General features: G+C 32.7%; 1 protein-coding gene across 2 annotated transcripts in view; it reads left to right on the forward strand.

Moving 5' to 3' along the window:
• Window positions 1-18,110, forward strand: part of CDK13 (cyclin dependent kinase 13) — an 86,632-nt gene that overhangs the window by 38,101 nt on the left and 30,421 nt on the right. For both annotated transcript variants that reach the window (XM_016148530.2, XM_016148531.2), the window contains exon 6: window positions 17,468-17,657. In XM_016148530.2, the coding sequence (XP_016004016.1) occupies window positions 17,468-17,657 (190 nt within the window). The remainder of the gene's footprint in view (window positions 1-17,467; window positions 17,658-18,110) is intronic.

An 18,110-nucleotide genomic window follows, 5' to 3' on the forward strand; every position in this document is an offset into this window, starting at 1 on the left:
TTTTATTGGCATAATTTGTCACTTGAATGAACCACATTGCATTTCTCCATTGTAGCATATTTAGGTTCTTTCAGGTGTTTAACTACTGTATCCTATGTTGAAATTTTACACTGGGAAATTCTAGTAGTCATGTGCAGCTATTTATATACCTTTAACCAAAGAAGGGACTTTATCTGCTCTGAAAAGTCTTGACTACCTCTGAATTATAGGTTTAGTTAGAAATCAAGTCGTGAGTAACAGAGGTCCTGGAATTATTGAGCAGATATCCCATCAATTCTAGTAGTTAGTGAGTCTGGAGGGAGACATTGGAACCAGATTTCTTTCATTCTATCGTCCTTATGCATTAAACTTTTATTCACATCTGATTATTCTCTTAAATAGATTAATAAAAAAAGGATTACTAAGTCAAAGGATTTGGACTTTGAACTTTCTTAACACATATTACCAAGTTCTTTTGTGGAACGGTTTCGCCAGTGTACACTTTCAAATATAGGGTGGGAATAAAACAAATTAGGATGGGAACTACCTCACCCTGATAAAGGTGATTTATGAAAAAAAAAAAAAGGATGTCTGCTTTCACCTCTTGTGTTTAACATTGCTAGGGCAATTAAGCAGATTGGAAATAAGTAAACTATTTATAAGTAGAATGTGTTTGTTTATGTGTCTGTGTGTACAGTCAATATAGACAATCCTGTGGAATCCATGAAAAAACTCTTAGTAAACTAATAAACAAGTTCAGCAAGGTGGAGGGTTACAAGATCAATACACAAAAATCTGTTATAGTTCTGTATGCCAGCAATGAACAATCCAAAGCAAAATTAAGAAAACAGTTTAATTTTAAAAAGAATAAACTACCTAGGAATAAATTGACAAAAGAAGTATAAGGACCTGTACTTTGAAAATAATGAAACATTGAAAGAATTAAAGAAGACCTAAATAAATGGGAAGACATCATGTTCGTGGATCAGCTGACTTATAATTAAGATGACAGTATTCCCCACTTTGATCTACATGTTTAGAACATTCTCTATTAAAATCTCTATTAGCTTTTCCTAAACTGAGAAGTTGATTTTAAAATTCATATGAAAATTGAAGAGAGGTAAAATAACCAAAAAAAAAAAAAAAAAATTTAAAACTAGAACAAAATTGGAAGACTTGTGCTTCCTTTTTTCAAATCTTATTATAAAACTAGAGTGATAAGACCATGGTACTGGCATTAGGATAAACATATATGGATTAGTGGAATAGAATTGAGAGTCTAGAAATAAACTCTCACATATATGGTCAGTTGATTTTCAACAAAGATACCAGGACAATTCGGTAGAAAAAGAATAGCCTTTTCAACAATCAGTGTGGGATCAATTGGGTATCCACATGCAAAAGAAGGAAATTAGGCCCCTTTCTCACACCACTCAATATAATTAACTCAAAATGGATCGGCGATCTAATTACCATAAAACTCTTATAAGAAAATATAAGCAAACCTATTCATGACCTTAGATTAGCCAAAGCCTTCTTAGTTAGCGATACTTAAAGTAGAAGCAATAAAGTAGAAAATATATTGGACTTTATCAAAATTAAAAACTTTACTGTTTTAATGGACACTACTGTGAAAGTGAAGAGACAGCTCATATAATGGGAGAAAATATTTGTAAATTATATATCTGATAAAGAACTTGTCTCTAGAATGTACAGTTGACCCTTGAACGACACAGGAGTTAGAGGTGCTGACTCCTCACACAGTCAAAACTCCATGTATAACTTTTTGCTCTCTAAAAACTTAAGTTGTCCATCAGTATCCACAAGGGGTTAGTTCTAGGACCCCCTCCCCCGCCCTCCTTCCCCGATAACAAAATCTATGGATGCTTAGTTCTCTGTATAAAATGGTATAGGTCAGTGCATACAGTCAGCCCTCCACAACCACAGATCAAAAAATATTTATTTTTAAAAAATCACATAGAAGAGGACTCATGCAGTTCAAAGCTATGTTGTTCCAGGGTCAGCATTATAAACAAACCTTAAAACTAAATTACAAAAAAGAAAACCTATGTAGTAAGTGAGCAGAGGATCTGAATAGATAGTTCTCCACAGAGAATATGCAGATGTCTAAAAAGCACATGAAAAAATGTTCAGTATCATAGTCCTTAAGGAAATGCAGATCAAAACCACAATGAAATACCACTTCACATGCTCTATAGGCCATAATAAAAAGATAATGACAACTACTCTAAAAGATGTGGAGAGATTGGAAAACTAATTGGTGGGATTGTGAAATGGTTTACCCACATTGGAAAACAGTGTAGTATTTTCTCAAATTATTAAAACATAGAGTTACCATGTGACCTAGAACTTCTATTTCTAGAGATATAGCCAAGTGAAATTAAAGTATATGTCTACACACACAAAAAAACCCTTTATACCAATGTTTATAGCAGGACAATTAGTAATAGTCAAAAATAGATGAACAAAACCTGTTATGTACAGGTATCCCATGCTTTTCAAATGTTCATGTTATGCCACTTTGCTTTTATGAAAGACCTACATTAATACCTGTTTTTGCTAATAGAAAGAAATCCGAAAAGCATTTTCAATTTTACATAAACAGCTGTTAACCATACTAATGTAGGTCTTTCATAAAAACGGAGCAGTGTAACACTAACTTGTGAAAAGTGGGGCATACTTTTTGCTTTACACCATTTTGGCTTATGACAGGCTTTATAGGGATCCTTTACTTTTGGATAGCAGGGGAAACCTGTATGTCTATACAGTGGAATATTATTCTGCCATAAAAAGGAATGAGGTACTCAAATCAATAGATTGGATAACATAGATAAAATGGACAAATTCATAGAAACAATCTACTAAGAATCATGAAGAAATAGAAAGTTCGAACAAACGTACACCCAGTAAAGAAATGAATCTGTAATCAAAAATCTCCAACAAGGGTTGGGTCCATAGAGTAGTGGTTAGCACTTTGGCTTTACATGTAGAAGGTCCTGAGTTTGTTCCGTAGTGGAGCCACGGTCCATACCATGTGTACCGCGAGTGCATGGGAGGAGACGTCCCATCTTGAGAGATCCAGTTCTTAAGGGAAGATGGCAGCATCTGTAGGTCAGGGGTGGAAGTGGAGGGTGGAAGATTTAAAAAAATCTTCAAAAAGTCCAGGACCAGATTGTTTCACTGGTGAACTCTATGAAACATAAGGAATTAACACCAGTGTTCTACAGTCTTCAAAAAATTGAACAGGAGGAAACACTTCCAAACTCATACCTGATACCAATCTGAGGGAAAAACACTGCAAGAAAAAAACTACAGAGTGATATTTCTGATGAAAATATATGCAGAAATCCTCAGAAAATACTTGCAAACTGAATTCAGCAGTGTATTAAAAGAAATATACATAAAGACCAAGTGAGATTTTTTTCTAGAATGCAAAAATGGTTCAACATATAAAAATCAACCAATGTAATACACTACATTAACAGAATTAAGAACAAAAATCTCAGTAGATGGCAGAAAAAGCATTTGATGAAGTTCATCTTTTCATGATCAAAACATTCAAGCTAGATAGAGGAGGAGACTGCATCAACATATCAATGGCCATATGTGGAGAGTCCGCCGTTAATATCATACTCAGTGGTGAACGAGCGAAAGCTTTTTTAAAATCAGAAGAGAAGGACATACCTGCTTCTGTCACTTCTATTCAACATAGTGCTGGAAGTCCTAGTCAGAGCAGTTAAGCATGAAAAAGAAATAAAGACATTCAAGTCGGAAAGGAAGAAATAAAATTGTTTTTGTTGATAGATAACATGACCTTATATGTAGAAAATCCTAAAGATTCCACACAAATATTGTGAATAAACGAATTAAGGAAAGTAGCAGGGTGCAAAACCAACACGCAAAAATTTGCTGTGTATCTATACTCTTAACAGTGAACAATCTGAAAAGGGAATGAAGAGAACAATTCTACCTATGATAGCATCGAAAGGAATAAAATACTTAGGAAAAATTAACCAAGGATATGAAACACTGGGACACTTAAAATTATAAAACATTGCTGAAAGAAGATGTAAAACATCCGTATTCAGGGGTTAGAAGACTTAATATTGTTAGGATGTCAGTAACACCCAAAACGATCTACAGGTTCAGGGTAATTTCTATGAAAATCTCAATAGTGTTTTTTGTAGATGTAGAAAAATTCACTCTAAAATTCATATTGAGTCTCAGAGGACTCTCAATTGCTAAAGCAATCTTGAAAAAGAACTAACTTAGAGGTCACACACTATCTGATTTCAAAACTTAACTACAAAGCTACACTAATCAGTGTAGTACTGGCCTAAAGACATAAATAGACCAATGGAACAGAGAAGAGATGAGCTCTTGTGTATATGGTCAAATGATTTTTGATAAGAGTTCTGAAAAGTTCAATGGGGAAAGGCAGTATTTTCCACAAATGGTGTTGGGAAAACAGGATATCCACATGTAAAACAATGAAGTTGGACCCTTATGTGACATCATATACAAAAATTAAAATGGATCAAAGACTAAAAGCTAAAACTATAAAATTTGTAAGAGAACAGGGGAAAATGTAATGACATTAGAAGTGATAATGGTTTATTAAGTATGAGATGAAAAGCACAGGCAACAACAATATAGGTAAATTGGACTACATCAAAAGTAAAATGTGTTATATATCAAAGGACATGATCAACAGTGAAAAAGCAACCCATGATATGGAAAAAAATATTTACTAGTAATATATCTGATAAGAAGGGCTTTATATGCAGTTTATATAAAGAACTCTTTAAACTCCACAACAATAAAAGGGCAAAGCACTTGATTGGACACTAAGCACATGAAAAGATGTTTAACATCATTAACCTTTAGAGAAATGCAAATCAAAACCACAGTGAGTTACAACTTCATAGTTATTAAAATGACATAAAAAAATAAAAAACAAAAATATCAAGTGATGCAAGGATGTAGAGAAATTGGAACCCTTGTTCTTTGTCAGTGAGGCTGCTATGGAAAATGATATGGCAATTCCTTAAAAAATTAAAAATGGAATTACTACGCAATCCCAGCATTTCTATTTCTGGGTATATACCAAAAAGAAGTGAAAGCAGCATCTTGGATGAGATATTTGTACCGCATGTACTATTTATAATAGCTGAAAGGTGGGAGCAACCTAGGTGTCCTTGAACAGATGAATTGATAAGCAAAATGTGATGTGTACATACAGTGAAATGTTATTCAGCCATTAAAAAGGAAGGAAATCCTGTCAAGACAACATGGATGAACTTTGAAGATACTATGCCGCATTAAATAAGCTAGTCACGAAGGGACCAATATTGTATAATTCCACTTGTGTGAGGTAACTGAGGTAGTCGAATTCAGAGACAGAAAGTAGAATTGTGGTTACCAGGGAGTGGAGGGAGGGAGGAGTTAGGAGGTATTGTTTAATAGGTACAGAATTGCATTTTTGCAAGATGAAAAGGTGGTGGCGATGGTTGCATAACAATCTGAATGTACTTAATGCCACTGAACTGTACATTTAAAAATAGTTAAGATAATACATTTTATGTTAAAAGTATTTCACCACAGTTTTAAAAATTAAAGTAACAACGTGGTGATATATATATGCTACTACATGGATGAACCTTAAAAGTGTTATGCTACGTGAAAGTAACCAGTTACAAAAGACTGCATTATATGATTCCATTTATACAAGATATCCAGAATAGGCAAATTCATAGAGACAGAAAGTTGATGGGTTTGCCAGAGACTTGCTGGGTTTGAAATTGGGGAATGGTTGTTAATGGGTACAAGATTCTTTTTGAGGTGATGAAAATGTTCTAAAATTCAGTGTGGTAACGGTTGCACAACTTTGCAAATACACTAAAACCAATTGAAGTGGACACTTAAAATGGGTGAATGTATGGCATATAAATTAGGTCTCAATTGAAATGTTATTTAAGACCCCAAAAAAAGCCCACTCATTCCCAAGAATTCTATGTTCTAATGAAAAAAATACTGTGTAAAATGAGAGGGATAACTGTTGAGGGGAATGATGGGTCTGTTATGGAAAATGAAGCTATAAAAGTAGGTTAGGACCAAAAATGGTGCTTGTCCTTACCTACTATGCTAGGGAACCAAAATATTTTAGTTTTAGTTCTTTAGTGAAATTTTATTATGTGTAATTTTATTACCAGGAATGGTGCTGACCCAGAAGTTAAAAAGGAAAAACATTTTCTGAAACCTTAGAAGTAGAATCTAATAGTAAAAGTTGTCAAGAAAAGTGAAAAACTCAAAATCACATCTGACTAGCTGTGATTGATTGGTTAACCCACCAGAAGTTAAAAAGTGAGTTTATTAGTTGGATCCCAGGCTGAGAGGAGGTAGTCAGAAGAGTGAAACTCAGTGGCGGGCAACAAGACAGACTGCTGAAGCCATGGCATAGATTTAACATGGAGAGTAGAAGGGGGAAGTTAAGGAGCAGATGGTCTGACATTGAGAATATTGTGGGCATCAATAAAGAAAGAATTCAGCATAAAATTCTGCAGTGGGGCAGTCAGGCTGGAGATCGTTTAACTTTTGCCATTTAAGTAGTAGTGTGATAATGGGTAAATTATTTAGTGTCTCTTTGCCTCATGCGTTACAAGGGGATAATACTTTTATATGTCACTGTGAAGCTTACATGAGATAATATGCAAAATATTTTCACCACCTTAATAGTTTACCATTCTTTATGCTACCATAGAGTCCATCTACATATTAGGATGTCACTTTTAGTATGATATATCACAGAGAAGACTTAATATAATAATCTGTCTTGCAATTACCACATAAAACTTTCAGATTTCTTATTTTATGTGGAGAATTTTGTTAATCAAGTCAGGTGTTAGAGTTTGGAGGGTGTCATATCTTGAGAGGTAGGTATATCATCTGATATTTAAAAGAGATGTAACTGGCATAAATGCTGTTTTAAACACATGGGCATAGTTTTCTTTATAGTATATAAAAGGTTTACTAGAAAAGGGTATAAACAGGCATTAAGAAAGTAATTTCTTGTAGATATTAGTAAAAATATTCAGCCTCACTATAATAAAGGAAATGTACTATAAATATATTTTTATCTATCAAAACTGGTAGTGTTTATAAAAGAACTTTTCTCTCCTGATTTTTTTTAGATTTACAAAAATAACATCAGTTTGAATTAAAATATCGAAAATATAGAAATAAAAAGTATAAATGAGTAGAAGGGAGATGTATACATAGGTACTCTGACATTTGGCCAAAAGTGAAGAGACACCAGAGGCAGCAGCTCCTTCAGTTTCTTTTCGAACTTTTGTATGTGTGTGCAAAATGGGCATACACATATTTATTCATGAATTTTTATAAAATTAAGAACATAATATGTAATATTCTGAAAAATAAGATATCTCTGTATCATATAGCTATTTAAAAAAAGATATGTTCCGTAGTTTTATACTTTGGATGTGTTTTATTTTACTGGACTTTATCCTATAGATGGATGTCTAGGTTATCAGTTTTTAGATTTTACTAACTGTACTCTCCTAAACATTGTTAAATATAAATCTGTGTGTATTTGTTTGGGTCTTTCCATAGGATACATTTTTTATAGTGAAATTGTTAGATTAAATGATATAACTCTTTTTTCTGTTAATAGTTACAGCCAAATTAACTTGTAGGAAAGTTTATACCAGTTTATATTCCCATTAAAATTTTGTGTGAAGGCCTAGTTTACTGAAACCCAGTATATTATCAATTTTACACTTTCGTTCACCTGATAGAGAAATTAATACTTTTCTTATTACCTGTGAGGTTAAATTTTTTCATGTTTTTGCTGTTCTGGGAATTGCCTGTTATTTAGATATTTTCTTAAGAGATTTATTAAAATATAGATATTAAGGCTTCATGTGTTTCTCATATCATAGATAATTTTTCTTATTTATGTTGCTTGCCCTTAAGCTTTACTATGTTCATTGTTCTAAATCTTGTATATGGTCATGTCTGTTAGTTTTCTGTGGGTTTTTTAATTTTTTTTTTTTTTATGAGAAGGTAGTTTGTCTTAGGAAGGCTCAGCCCTCTGCAAAATTATAAATGTTTTTCTGTATTTTTTCCAACTTTTGTTTTAATTTTTAAATATGTTTAGATACTTAAATCTTTTTTTTTAAATCATCTTATTCTGTTCTGCCATTTTTATCCTATATAGTTCCCACATGTTTTGGGCACTCCTGTTTTATTGATCTTTTTGTATATTCTGCTACCATACCACACTGTTTTAATTATTGCAGCTTTATATTACATTTTAATTTCTGGTTCATAAAGTTCTCATCCCCACCCCTACTTAAAAAGGATCTTGCTTATTTTCACGGATTTAGATGGATATGAGGTACAAAACTTACCACTAGAGATTTGACTGAAATGATATTGAGGATCATTTGAGGAAGAGCAAGAATTTTTTAAAAACTTGGTTTGTGTATGGGATCATGGACAGGTGTTATTCATGTAATGCTTGAGAGTGAAATTCAGAGAGTATTTCACAGCATGATATGGTGCTTGGCTCATACTAAATGATATATGCATATTTAATGTTGATACAGTAGTTATTTCTTAAAAATATAATATGCTTTAATTCAGCAGTTTTCCTTTTAGAAACATATAAGAAAGCAGTCCTAACTTTACACAGATATAACTATGAGAGTGTTCTTCATAGTTTGCTTCTAATAGGATGTTCTTAAAATAAATAAAAATAGAGAAATATTGAACAGAAACATGGCATATTATTACTGTGGAATACTGTATAGCCATTAAAATTATGTAAAAGTTCAATGATAAGGAAAATTTGTTCACCCTACATATTATGAACTGGAAGGAGGTTACAAAAGAATAAATAAAGTTTAATCTAATTTTTGTATTAAAATATATTCTAGGAGTACAAGGAAATCTTTGGGGGTGATAGATATTATCATTATCTTAATTGTAGCCACAGTCTCACAGGTGTATACTTTGTGAAAACTACTTAAATTGTACCTTTAAATATGTGTGGTTTGTTATTGTCAGCATATCAAAGCTGTAAAAATTTCTTGTTCTGTTAAAATGTAATAATCTTAAGGAAGACTATTTAGTTTATTATTTCAAGAGTTAAAACCACTAAGACATATACATAGATTTATTTTAACAAATTTGGGTCATGTAATTGTGGAGGATGGCAAGTCTGAAATTTGTAAAGCTGACTGGCAAACTGGAAATTCCAGCAGGGGTTTGTGTTGCAGTCTTGAGTCTAGAGGCAGACTAGAGTCAGAATTTGTTAAGTGATTACATTTGTCTCAGAATATGATTGAGGTTGCACAGTCATATATGTTTCATTGTATATTCAACTCTTAACAGCAGAAGTTGCATTAAATGATAGCTGTTTAATAGAGTACTCATGATTAAGGTAAATAAAAGTTGTTTAAACATAATGTGTTTTTAAGGTGGTGAACATATAACTATGGGTAAAACAAGTTTAAAGTTTTTAAAAAGCAAGGAAACTATTTTAAAGATAAGCTTGCTTTAAATGTGTTGAAGTTATAAATTCTAAAGTTATAAGTTAATCTGAAATCCTCAAGGATCAGTTCATGTTTTAGTCTTTTAAAATAATAATTTTGACTATCTTAACTCTATACAATTCTCTTTGAGGTAGACAAAAAAAGTTATGAAAGCACCACTAAAAAAGTAGAGCCAAATACACTTTTTTGAAAATTAGAAAAACTTTTAACAAATCTGAAAAATTATTTAGTATTTTTTGTAATTAAAAAAAATGCTGTGGGCCAGCTAATGTCCTAAGCTCTTTACATATATTAATCCTCCCTAAAAAAGTAAACCTATGAGGAGCGGAGAAGGAAATGAGATATGGGAAAAGTCAGAACTACTCTTTGATGCACACAATACCTGATATATGAAAAAATAGTGACAAAATATTCTTTTTTCAGTCATTTGAGTTTGATTTTAATAGGATGTGGAAAATCTGACGTATCACAGTATATTTGTGGGAAAAAGCATTGGGAATTCAAATTTTGAGTCCAGGTACACGCCTATTCTCTCCTCCCAGTTGTGGTAACATTAATGGATTTCTACTCTTTCTATTCCTATCACCTTTCATGTAGTAGGAGCACATTTAGTTACCCAGATCACTATCACTGGGGTGTGAATAAGTTAGGAATGGAAACCCTGAGGTGAAGAACCAGGAGCTCTTAAGTTTTCAGAGTTTGAAGCTTAGAGGACTAGGGTTTTCTTTGGACCTCTTTTTGGTGTAACAATATCTGGATTTGAGATATTTGCTTTTAGGGTGGCATAATCATCAGATCTTTCTGTTCTACCATTTCAGGAATTGATCTCTTTCTTTTTATTGATACTACCACTCTCAGCCACATCTACTTGTAACAAGTAATGTGCATGTATTCCTTTTTAGGTTTTCTACCACTAATACCAATGAGAAAGAGGAGTATAGGTTCCTTCCTTCTCTGCCAATGCTCGTACCCCAACCCCTATCTCCCAGACATTTTTTTCTGTGTCTTGATCTGTGGGCAATGTAAAATTACAAGTGTGACTTTTGGGTAAATAAAAATGCTCAAATAAGATCCCTGGATATTTTTAGAAGAAATTACTTAATATTTGTTGAGCACCTGTTATATGCCATACATTGTTGTAGGTGCTGGGAATAGGCAGTAAATTAGATAGACAAGTCCCCTATCCTATGTTGCTTATGTTCTAGTGAGTTTGGCTCTGGCTACCTTGGATATTTTATCATAAGAGCTGAGGTTTGGGGCTGGGATGAGGTTAAGGGAATAGAGAAAGAAGTTTCAAAAGAAGTCCCTTTTTCTTTATTCCAACTATAACGAACACATGGTCAAAGATGAGTGGGGGAATGTCCCCATTCACCCTGTGATAATATATGGGACTCTCAATGCTAAATTAATTCACTTCCTCCTCTTAAAGCTAAAATTGTTTTCTAGCAGTTATGTATTAAAGGACAAAGGTGACTACAGGAAGAAGTGTTTTTTTTCTTTTATCTTTGCAGATTTCAAGCAGAAATGTTTCTGAATTTTATATAAATGTCTTCAAAATTTATACATTACAAATATTTACTTTGATTTTTTTACCTGTTTTTTTCTCAAGTAAAGAACAATGCAATTTTTGTAGTCCTTAGTTTTACAGTTAGTGTTAAATAATGTCTATTAACTTCTCTTCCTTAATTATTTCCGATGTTGAATTTGAGAAGGCCGAGTTCCAATACAGCTTATATTTTACTTTTGATTATATATTTTCACAAAGTAAAGATATTCGAGGTCCATATTAATGATTTTTCTAAGATGCTCACCAAGAAATTTATACTACTTGATATTTGTCCTTCTGTCACATCTGCCTTATCCTTCAATCTTGGATTGGTCACTTTTTTTTTTTTTTTTTTTAATATTAGACCTGCTGGAGAAAAGTTATACAGCCATGTAGGTTATTTCCTTTTCGTATTTTTGGTGTATAGAGCTGGAATTTCAGGGCTGCCAGACAGCCCTCAGCTTCTTCCATTCTACAAAGCAAAGATTCCTGTTCTCTTAAGAGAAGACATTGTTTCATTCTCTACTAAGAAATTCACACTTACTGGTGAGAAATCACTCTCTCAACTTCTAACTTTGCATTCACTTACCTCACTTTGTATCCATTTCACTCTTTTATCTCAGAGGAAGTAGTAGTTCTTCCTGCTAAAGTTGATTCTTTGAAGTTCCTAGGAACTTTGTTGTGTGTTACCTCTTCTATATTTTCAAACTCTTTATTCTCTACTGGCTTCTTACTTTTAGCACTAAACCTACTCAGATCTCTCCTACTTTAAAAAATTTTTCTCTGATTTGAGTCAGCCAATGGCTGTATTACTTTTTCTGATTCCTTTCCTTGTTGCCAGACTTTTTGAAAGAGTAATCACTACCTGCTGTCTATACTTTCTCCCTTTTTCATTCATTAATTGGTCTGAATTTTTTTTTACCACTTTATGAAGGTCACTAATGATCTCTTGTTAAATGAGTAATAATTTTTCAGTTTTTTCTTTATTTGAGCAACATTTATTATGTTGATTTGCTTCTTGAATGTCTTGGCTTTTCTGAAAAAGCACTAAGATTTATTTTCTGTATCTGACTGTTTGTTGCTTCATACCTTTAGTCATTGGCCCCTTCTTTGTCTTTTCCTTAAATGTTGGTGTTCCTCAGGATTATTTTCTTGTAGCCTTCTCTCTCCAGATAATCTCATAGCTCTAAGGTTATCATCATCATTAACTCTGTGCCTTTATCTCATAAAAATATTTCTAGACCTGAGTTCCAGATAGCTGTTCTATTCACTAGATCTTTCCATGTTCACCTTTCACAAAGGTATATCAAACTGAGCATGCCCCCATGTTCCCATCAGTCTGCTTGCTCCTAGCCCTGCTTTAAATCTCAGCTCAAATATCTTTTTCTGATTCCCCAGTCAAGTGTTATCTTTCAGGATACCACTGCATTTTTATGCCTATCAGTTAAAACATTATAATACAATTATTTATTTATCTGTCTATAGTGTTACTTTTTTAGATCATAGATATCAGCAATTCTTATTCATCTTTGTACTTATAAAAAATAAACTTTTATTAACTATTTTGTTGAATAATCTCAGAAAAGTAAAATTCTAAAATAATTGATACAGTATAGAGTTTACATAAAATATATATTCTAACAATAAATTAGGATTTAAAAGGAAAACTTGTAGTTTTTTGGTCCACATTCATCATTCTTATTCTTTGTGTTTGCTTCCAGCCATCACTGATTTATTGTTTTCAAACAAGTAGGATCTAAGTTCATACAAAAATTTACAGAATAAATAATTGAAAGTAGATTGGTTTTTTACTTGCAGTGGTCTTCCCATTAGGAATAATTCTACTATAAGAATTTTAAAGCACATTTTTGTAAATTGTGGTAGCTGTGATTTCACCTTACTTTTCAAGAAGTTTTGGTCATGTGTGAAATACTATTTGGGAATTAGTAATAAGTGGACAATTCAGTTTTATCTCATTTCATTTCATTTGGTATGTCAGTGAATTTATTTTCTCAGTACATTCTGCTCCTTGCCATATATATGTTTTTAATAATATAATAATGTATTTTCTTCCTGCCAGTTTTTAATAATTTACCCAAATATCCAAAAATATTGTTTCAACATGTAATGAATATTGACATTTTTAGGAGATATTTTATATTTTTTTGTACTGTTTTTAAAATTCACAGCACATCTCATCTCAGTAGGTCTAGACACATTTCAAATGCTCCATGGGTAATTGAGACTAATGGTTTCTGAATGGACAATGTCATAAAATACACTCTTCTTGGGCGTATTTTGTTTGACATGTTTTGGTGTCTCCTACCAATATTTTACCCTATTTCTTATCTACCTTACTATCTGTGACAGCCTTGGGCTTTTTGTTGAAGATCTACCTTTTATCTTTTCTAAGTCATTGTAGCTGTGGAGCTGACTCTATTTCCAGTTGTCTAGGGGCAAGTCACTCAAATCTGGCCAGTTAGAGTCTTATAGTTGTCCTGACAATAGGTTAGAGACTTTCCCTGATTTCATGTATAGAATGATATCTTCTTAGCTGTGAGATGTGATCCTGAGAGCATGAAAGGGCTGTTGCTGCAGCAACCACCTTGAAGCAGTATGGGTTCTGAGGTTAGAGCCAGCTCTGAGAAATGGAGAGGGGAAACCTAAACTCTTGACATAGGAGTTTTGAAAGCTCTGTTTCATTGCATACCCCAAACAATGGAGAACATTTAGTTACCTTTTTTTGTTCAAGCCAGTGTTCATTGGGTTGTAGAAAGTCCAAGTTTGATTAAAACTTGGATAAAAGATGAGAGAGGTCCATCTTAAATACCCTGTGGTCTTAGAATGACCTAATAGCACAGGGTTCTTCCAGGGTTGATGGGAGGGTTTCCACCAATTAGAAGTCAGGTCCAGTCGTGATTCCCTGGCCTCAGATATTTGGCTCGACTTCTTGTCAGGGGTTGTTCACATCTTTTGATGGGGCAGATATTGAAGGAGTCAACTTCATTACAGTGAACAGTAATAACTGTAGTGTCTCCTTAATGAAGGGGATCAGAAACACAAGTAACAGTAATTTATTCCCCCTGGGGTATTCTTCTCATTGCATTTTATTGCTTTACCTATGAGTATAGAACTTATTGTGATCAGCTTTTACTGAATTTAAAATATCCTGTATTTTAAGGACTTTTAACTATATATTTTTTATTTTTCTTTGAAAATAAAGTTCCTCTGTAAGTATAATAGTAAAATGAGTTTACCATAATTATTGAAATAATGGCAATACACATAAAAGGAAAAAGTAATTTCCAGTTTTCTCTTGTTACTTTCTGCTCAACCCAGTGTTAATAGAAATATATCACTGAGAGAGGGTGAAGAGACAAAGAGACAGAGTTAGTGAGAGTCAGTCAGGCAGCCAGTCAAGCAGTGATATACAAGAGTCTAACAGAGACACACAGACCGGGACACAGAGAAATAGACAAAGACAGAGGCACAGAAAGTCCCATAGAGAATCTGACAGATGGACAGACAGACACACACACACATGCACACACATACATATTCATACACACAAACACACATAATACTTTCATTGTCTTAAAAATCCTCTTTGTTCCACCTATTCATTCCCATCCCTTGAAACCCTGGCAACCACTCACCCTTTTACTTGTCTCTACAGTTTTACCTTTTCCAGAGTGTCATATAATTGGAAGCATATAGTAGGTACCCTTTTCACTTAGTAATATGCATTTAAGTTTGCTCTGTGCATTTTCTTGGCTTCATACCTCATTTCTTTGTAGTGCCGATTATATTCCATTGTCTGGATGTACTAGTTTATCTGTACATTCACCTACTGAAAGACTTTTTTGTTACTTGTAAGTTTTGATGACTATTAATAAAGCTGCTATAAACATTCATGTGCAGATTTCTATGTGGACATAAGTCTTCAACTCTTTTGGGTAAATACGAAGGAATGTGACTGATGTATCAGGTGGTAAGAGTATGTTTGCTTTTGTAAGAAATTTCCACACTGTCTTCAGAAATAGCTGTATCATTTTACATTCCCACAAGCATTGAATGATGGTCCAAATCCTCACCAGCATTTGATATTGTCAGTGTTTTGAATTTTTGCCATCCTCCTAGGTGTGTTTGGTATCCTATTGTTATTTTAATTTGTCATTTTGTAATGAAATATATGTTGAGAATGTTTACATATGCTTATGTGCCATCTGTGTATTTTCTTTGGGGAAGTGTCACTTCATATCTTTTGTCTACTTTTAATTGGGCTGTTTTTTTACTTGTTGATTTTTAAGACTTCTTTATATATGTTGAATACCAGTCTTTTATGAGATATGTATTTTAAAAGATCTCCCAGTCTGTGGCTTGGTCTTTTCATTCTCCTAATGGTATCTTTCCTGGAGCTGAAGTTTTCAATTTTAATGAAGTACAACTTCTTTCACAAGACCATTTTTTCTTTACAGATTATGGTTTTGGTGTTTTATCTACTATGTCATCACCAAATCCTTGTTCACCTGGATTTTCTCCTATATTATCTTTAGGAGTTTTACAGTTTTGCATTTTACCCTTAGGTCTGTGATTCATTCTGAATTAATTTTTGTGAAGCGTGTAAGATCTGTATCTAGATCCTTTTTTTTTTTTTTTTTTTTTGCATGTCTGTATTTACTTGTTCCAGCAGCATTTGTTGTAAACTACCTTTTTACTGTTCAAGTGCCTTTGCTGTGTTATCAGAGACTGTTTTTTAAAGATCTATTTGTGGGCTTTCTTTTCTTTCCTATTGATCTCTTTGTTCTTTTGCTAATACAACATTGTATTGATTATTGTAGATTTATAGTAAGTCTTGAAGTCAGATAGTATCAGTCCTCTTAACTTAATTCTCCTTTAATACTGTATTCAGTATTGTGTTGACTAGTCTAGGTCTTTTGCATTTCTATATGAACTTTTTCAGTTTTTCGGTAATGGTGAGACGAGATATCCTTGGCTTGTTGATGTTAGTAGATCTCTCAGTTAAATATGAAGTTAGCTGCAGGTTTATAGTTATTTTTTATCAAGTTGAGGAAGTTCTCTATTCCTATTTTGTAAGTTTTTTTTTTTTTTTTTGAATCATGAATGGTTGCTGGATTTTGCCAAATGCTTTTTCCGCCTCTATTGCTATGATCATATGATTTTTCTTTGTTATCCTGTTGATGTTATGACTCACATTCATTTTTTCCTTGCATACCTGGAATAAAACCCACTTGGTAGTGGTATATAATTCTTTTTATGCATTGTTATTAGATTCAAATAGCTCATATTTTGTTGAGGATTTTTACATACATGTTCATGAGAGACATTGGTCTTTAGTTTTCCTTCCTTGTAATGTCTTTCTCTGCTTTTGGTATTAGAGTAATGCTGGCCTCATAGAATAAGTTGGGAAGTAGTCTATTTGTATATTCTAGAAGAGATTGTAGAGAATTGGTGTGGTTTATTTCTTAAAATTTTGGTAAAATTCAGCAATTAATTCATCAGAGCCTGGTTCTTTCTGTTTTGGAAGTTTACTACAAAATCTTTGCTCTGTTTTAATTAGAAAGTGATCATGAACTTTCCCCAGATGCTATTCTTTTTTGGCATATTGATAGTTTATTCCTTTGACAAATAAATGTATTGAATTATATTAGCTTTTCCATCCTTGAATTCCTAAATTAACTCTGCTTGATTGGGATTTTTTTTAATATAGCTTTGGATTCAATTTGTACAAATTTCATTAAGAATTTTTGAATCTTTCATATGTACAGTTGTGTATATGCTATGTTATTTTAGGTTTTGGTAGCAAGATTAAGCTGGTTTTATAACAGAGTTGAAAAATCTATGCTTTCAAATGCTTTGGAATTAAATAGATAGAATTAAATTACGTGTTTGTTGAAGGCTTAAAGGAAGGCATTAAAAGTCCAACTGGGCCCAGATTTGTTTTTTTATTAAAAGCATTTCTTGTACCACCTTTACATTTTCTTTGATGAACTATATTGATTTTACTCAGCTTTTCCTGTGAGTTTGTTTGATATTCAAAACAGTTAAGAATTTAATTTACATTAATCACACCCAGAAACTATGCAATGTAGAAATCAGCAATTTCAAGTTTGATTTTATATCGTAAGAGTTTCATTTATGAGAAGCAAATTGCGTTAAATGTGTCCTTGGGATATATTTACCTGCTATTAAATTCAGAAAGATGAATATTATTAAAGTGGCAACATAGTACTTCTTTTCAAGTATTTTAATTAAGAAAATTTTGAACCTATAGAAGAATTGTAAGAATAAAAATCTTCAATGTTTTAATTATTCTTGTTCTTAGGTGCATTTTATCTGGTGTTTGAATATATGGACCATGATCTGATGGGACTATTGGAATCAGGCTTGGTTCATTTTAATGAAAATCACATAAAGTCATTTATGAGGCAGCTCATGGAAGGTCTGGATTATTGTCATAAGAAGAACTTTTTGCATAGAGATATTAAATGTTCAAATATTCTTCTAAATAATAGGTATGAGTTTGATATATATGTATATATATATGAGTTTGACATTAGTATTATATAATGTATACTTTGATTTTATTAAAAGGATTTATAATTTACAGTTGACCCTTGGCTGACTCTGGGGTTAGGCGTGCCACCTCACCCCCCGACCCACATAGTTGAAAATCTGTATATAACTTTTGATTTTCTAAAACCTTAACTATATTAGCTTCCTGTCAAATGGAAGCCTTACTGACAACATAAATAGTTGACGAACACAGCATTTTATATGTTATATGTATAATATACTGTATTCTTAGAATAAAGTAAGCTAGAGGAAAAAATTTTAAGAAAATTATGAGAAGATACATTTATAGTGTTTATTGAAAAAAATCTGCATGTGGATGAATCCACGCAGTTCTAACCCATGTTGTTCAATGGTCAACTGTATTTCATTCCTCAAACTATTTTAACATAATC

Source organism: Rousettus aegyptiacus, unplaced genomic scaffold, assembly GCF_014176215.1.
Source record: "Rousettus aegyptiacus isolate mRouAeg1 unplaced genomic scaffold, mRouAeg1.p scaffold_m13_p_13, whole genome shotgun sequence".
Taxonomy (NCBI): domain Eukaryota; kingdom Metazoa; phylum Chordata; class Mammalia; order Chiroptera; family Pteropodidae; genus Rousettus; species Rousettus aegyptiacus.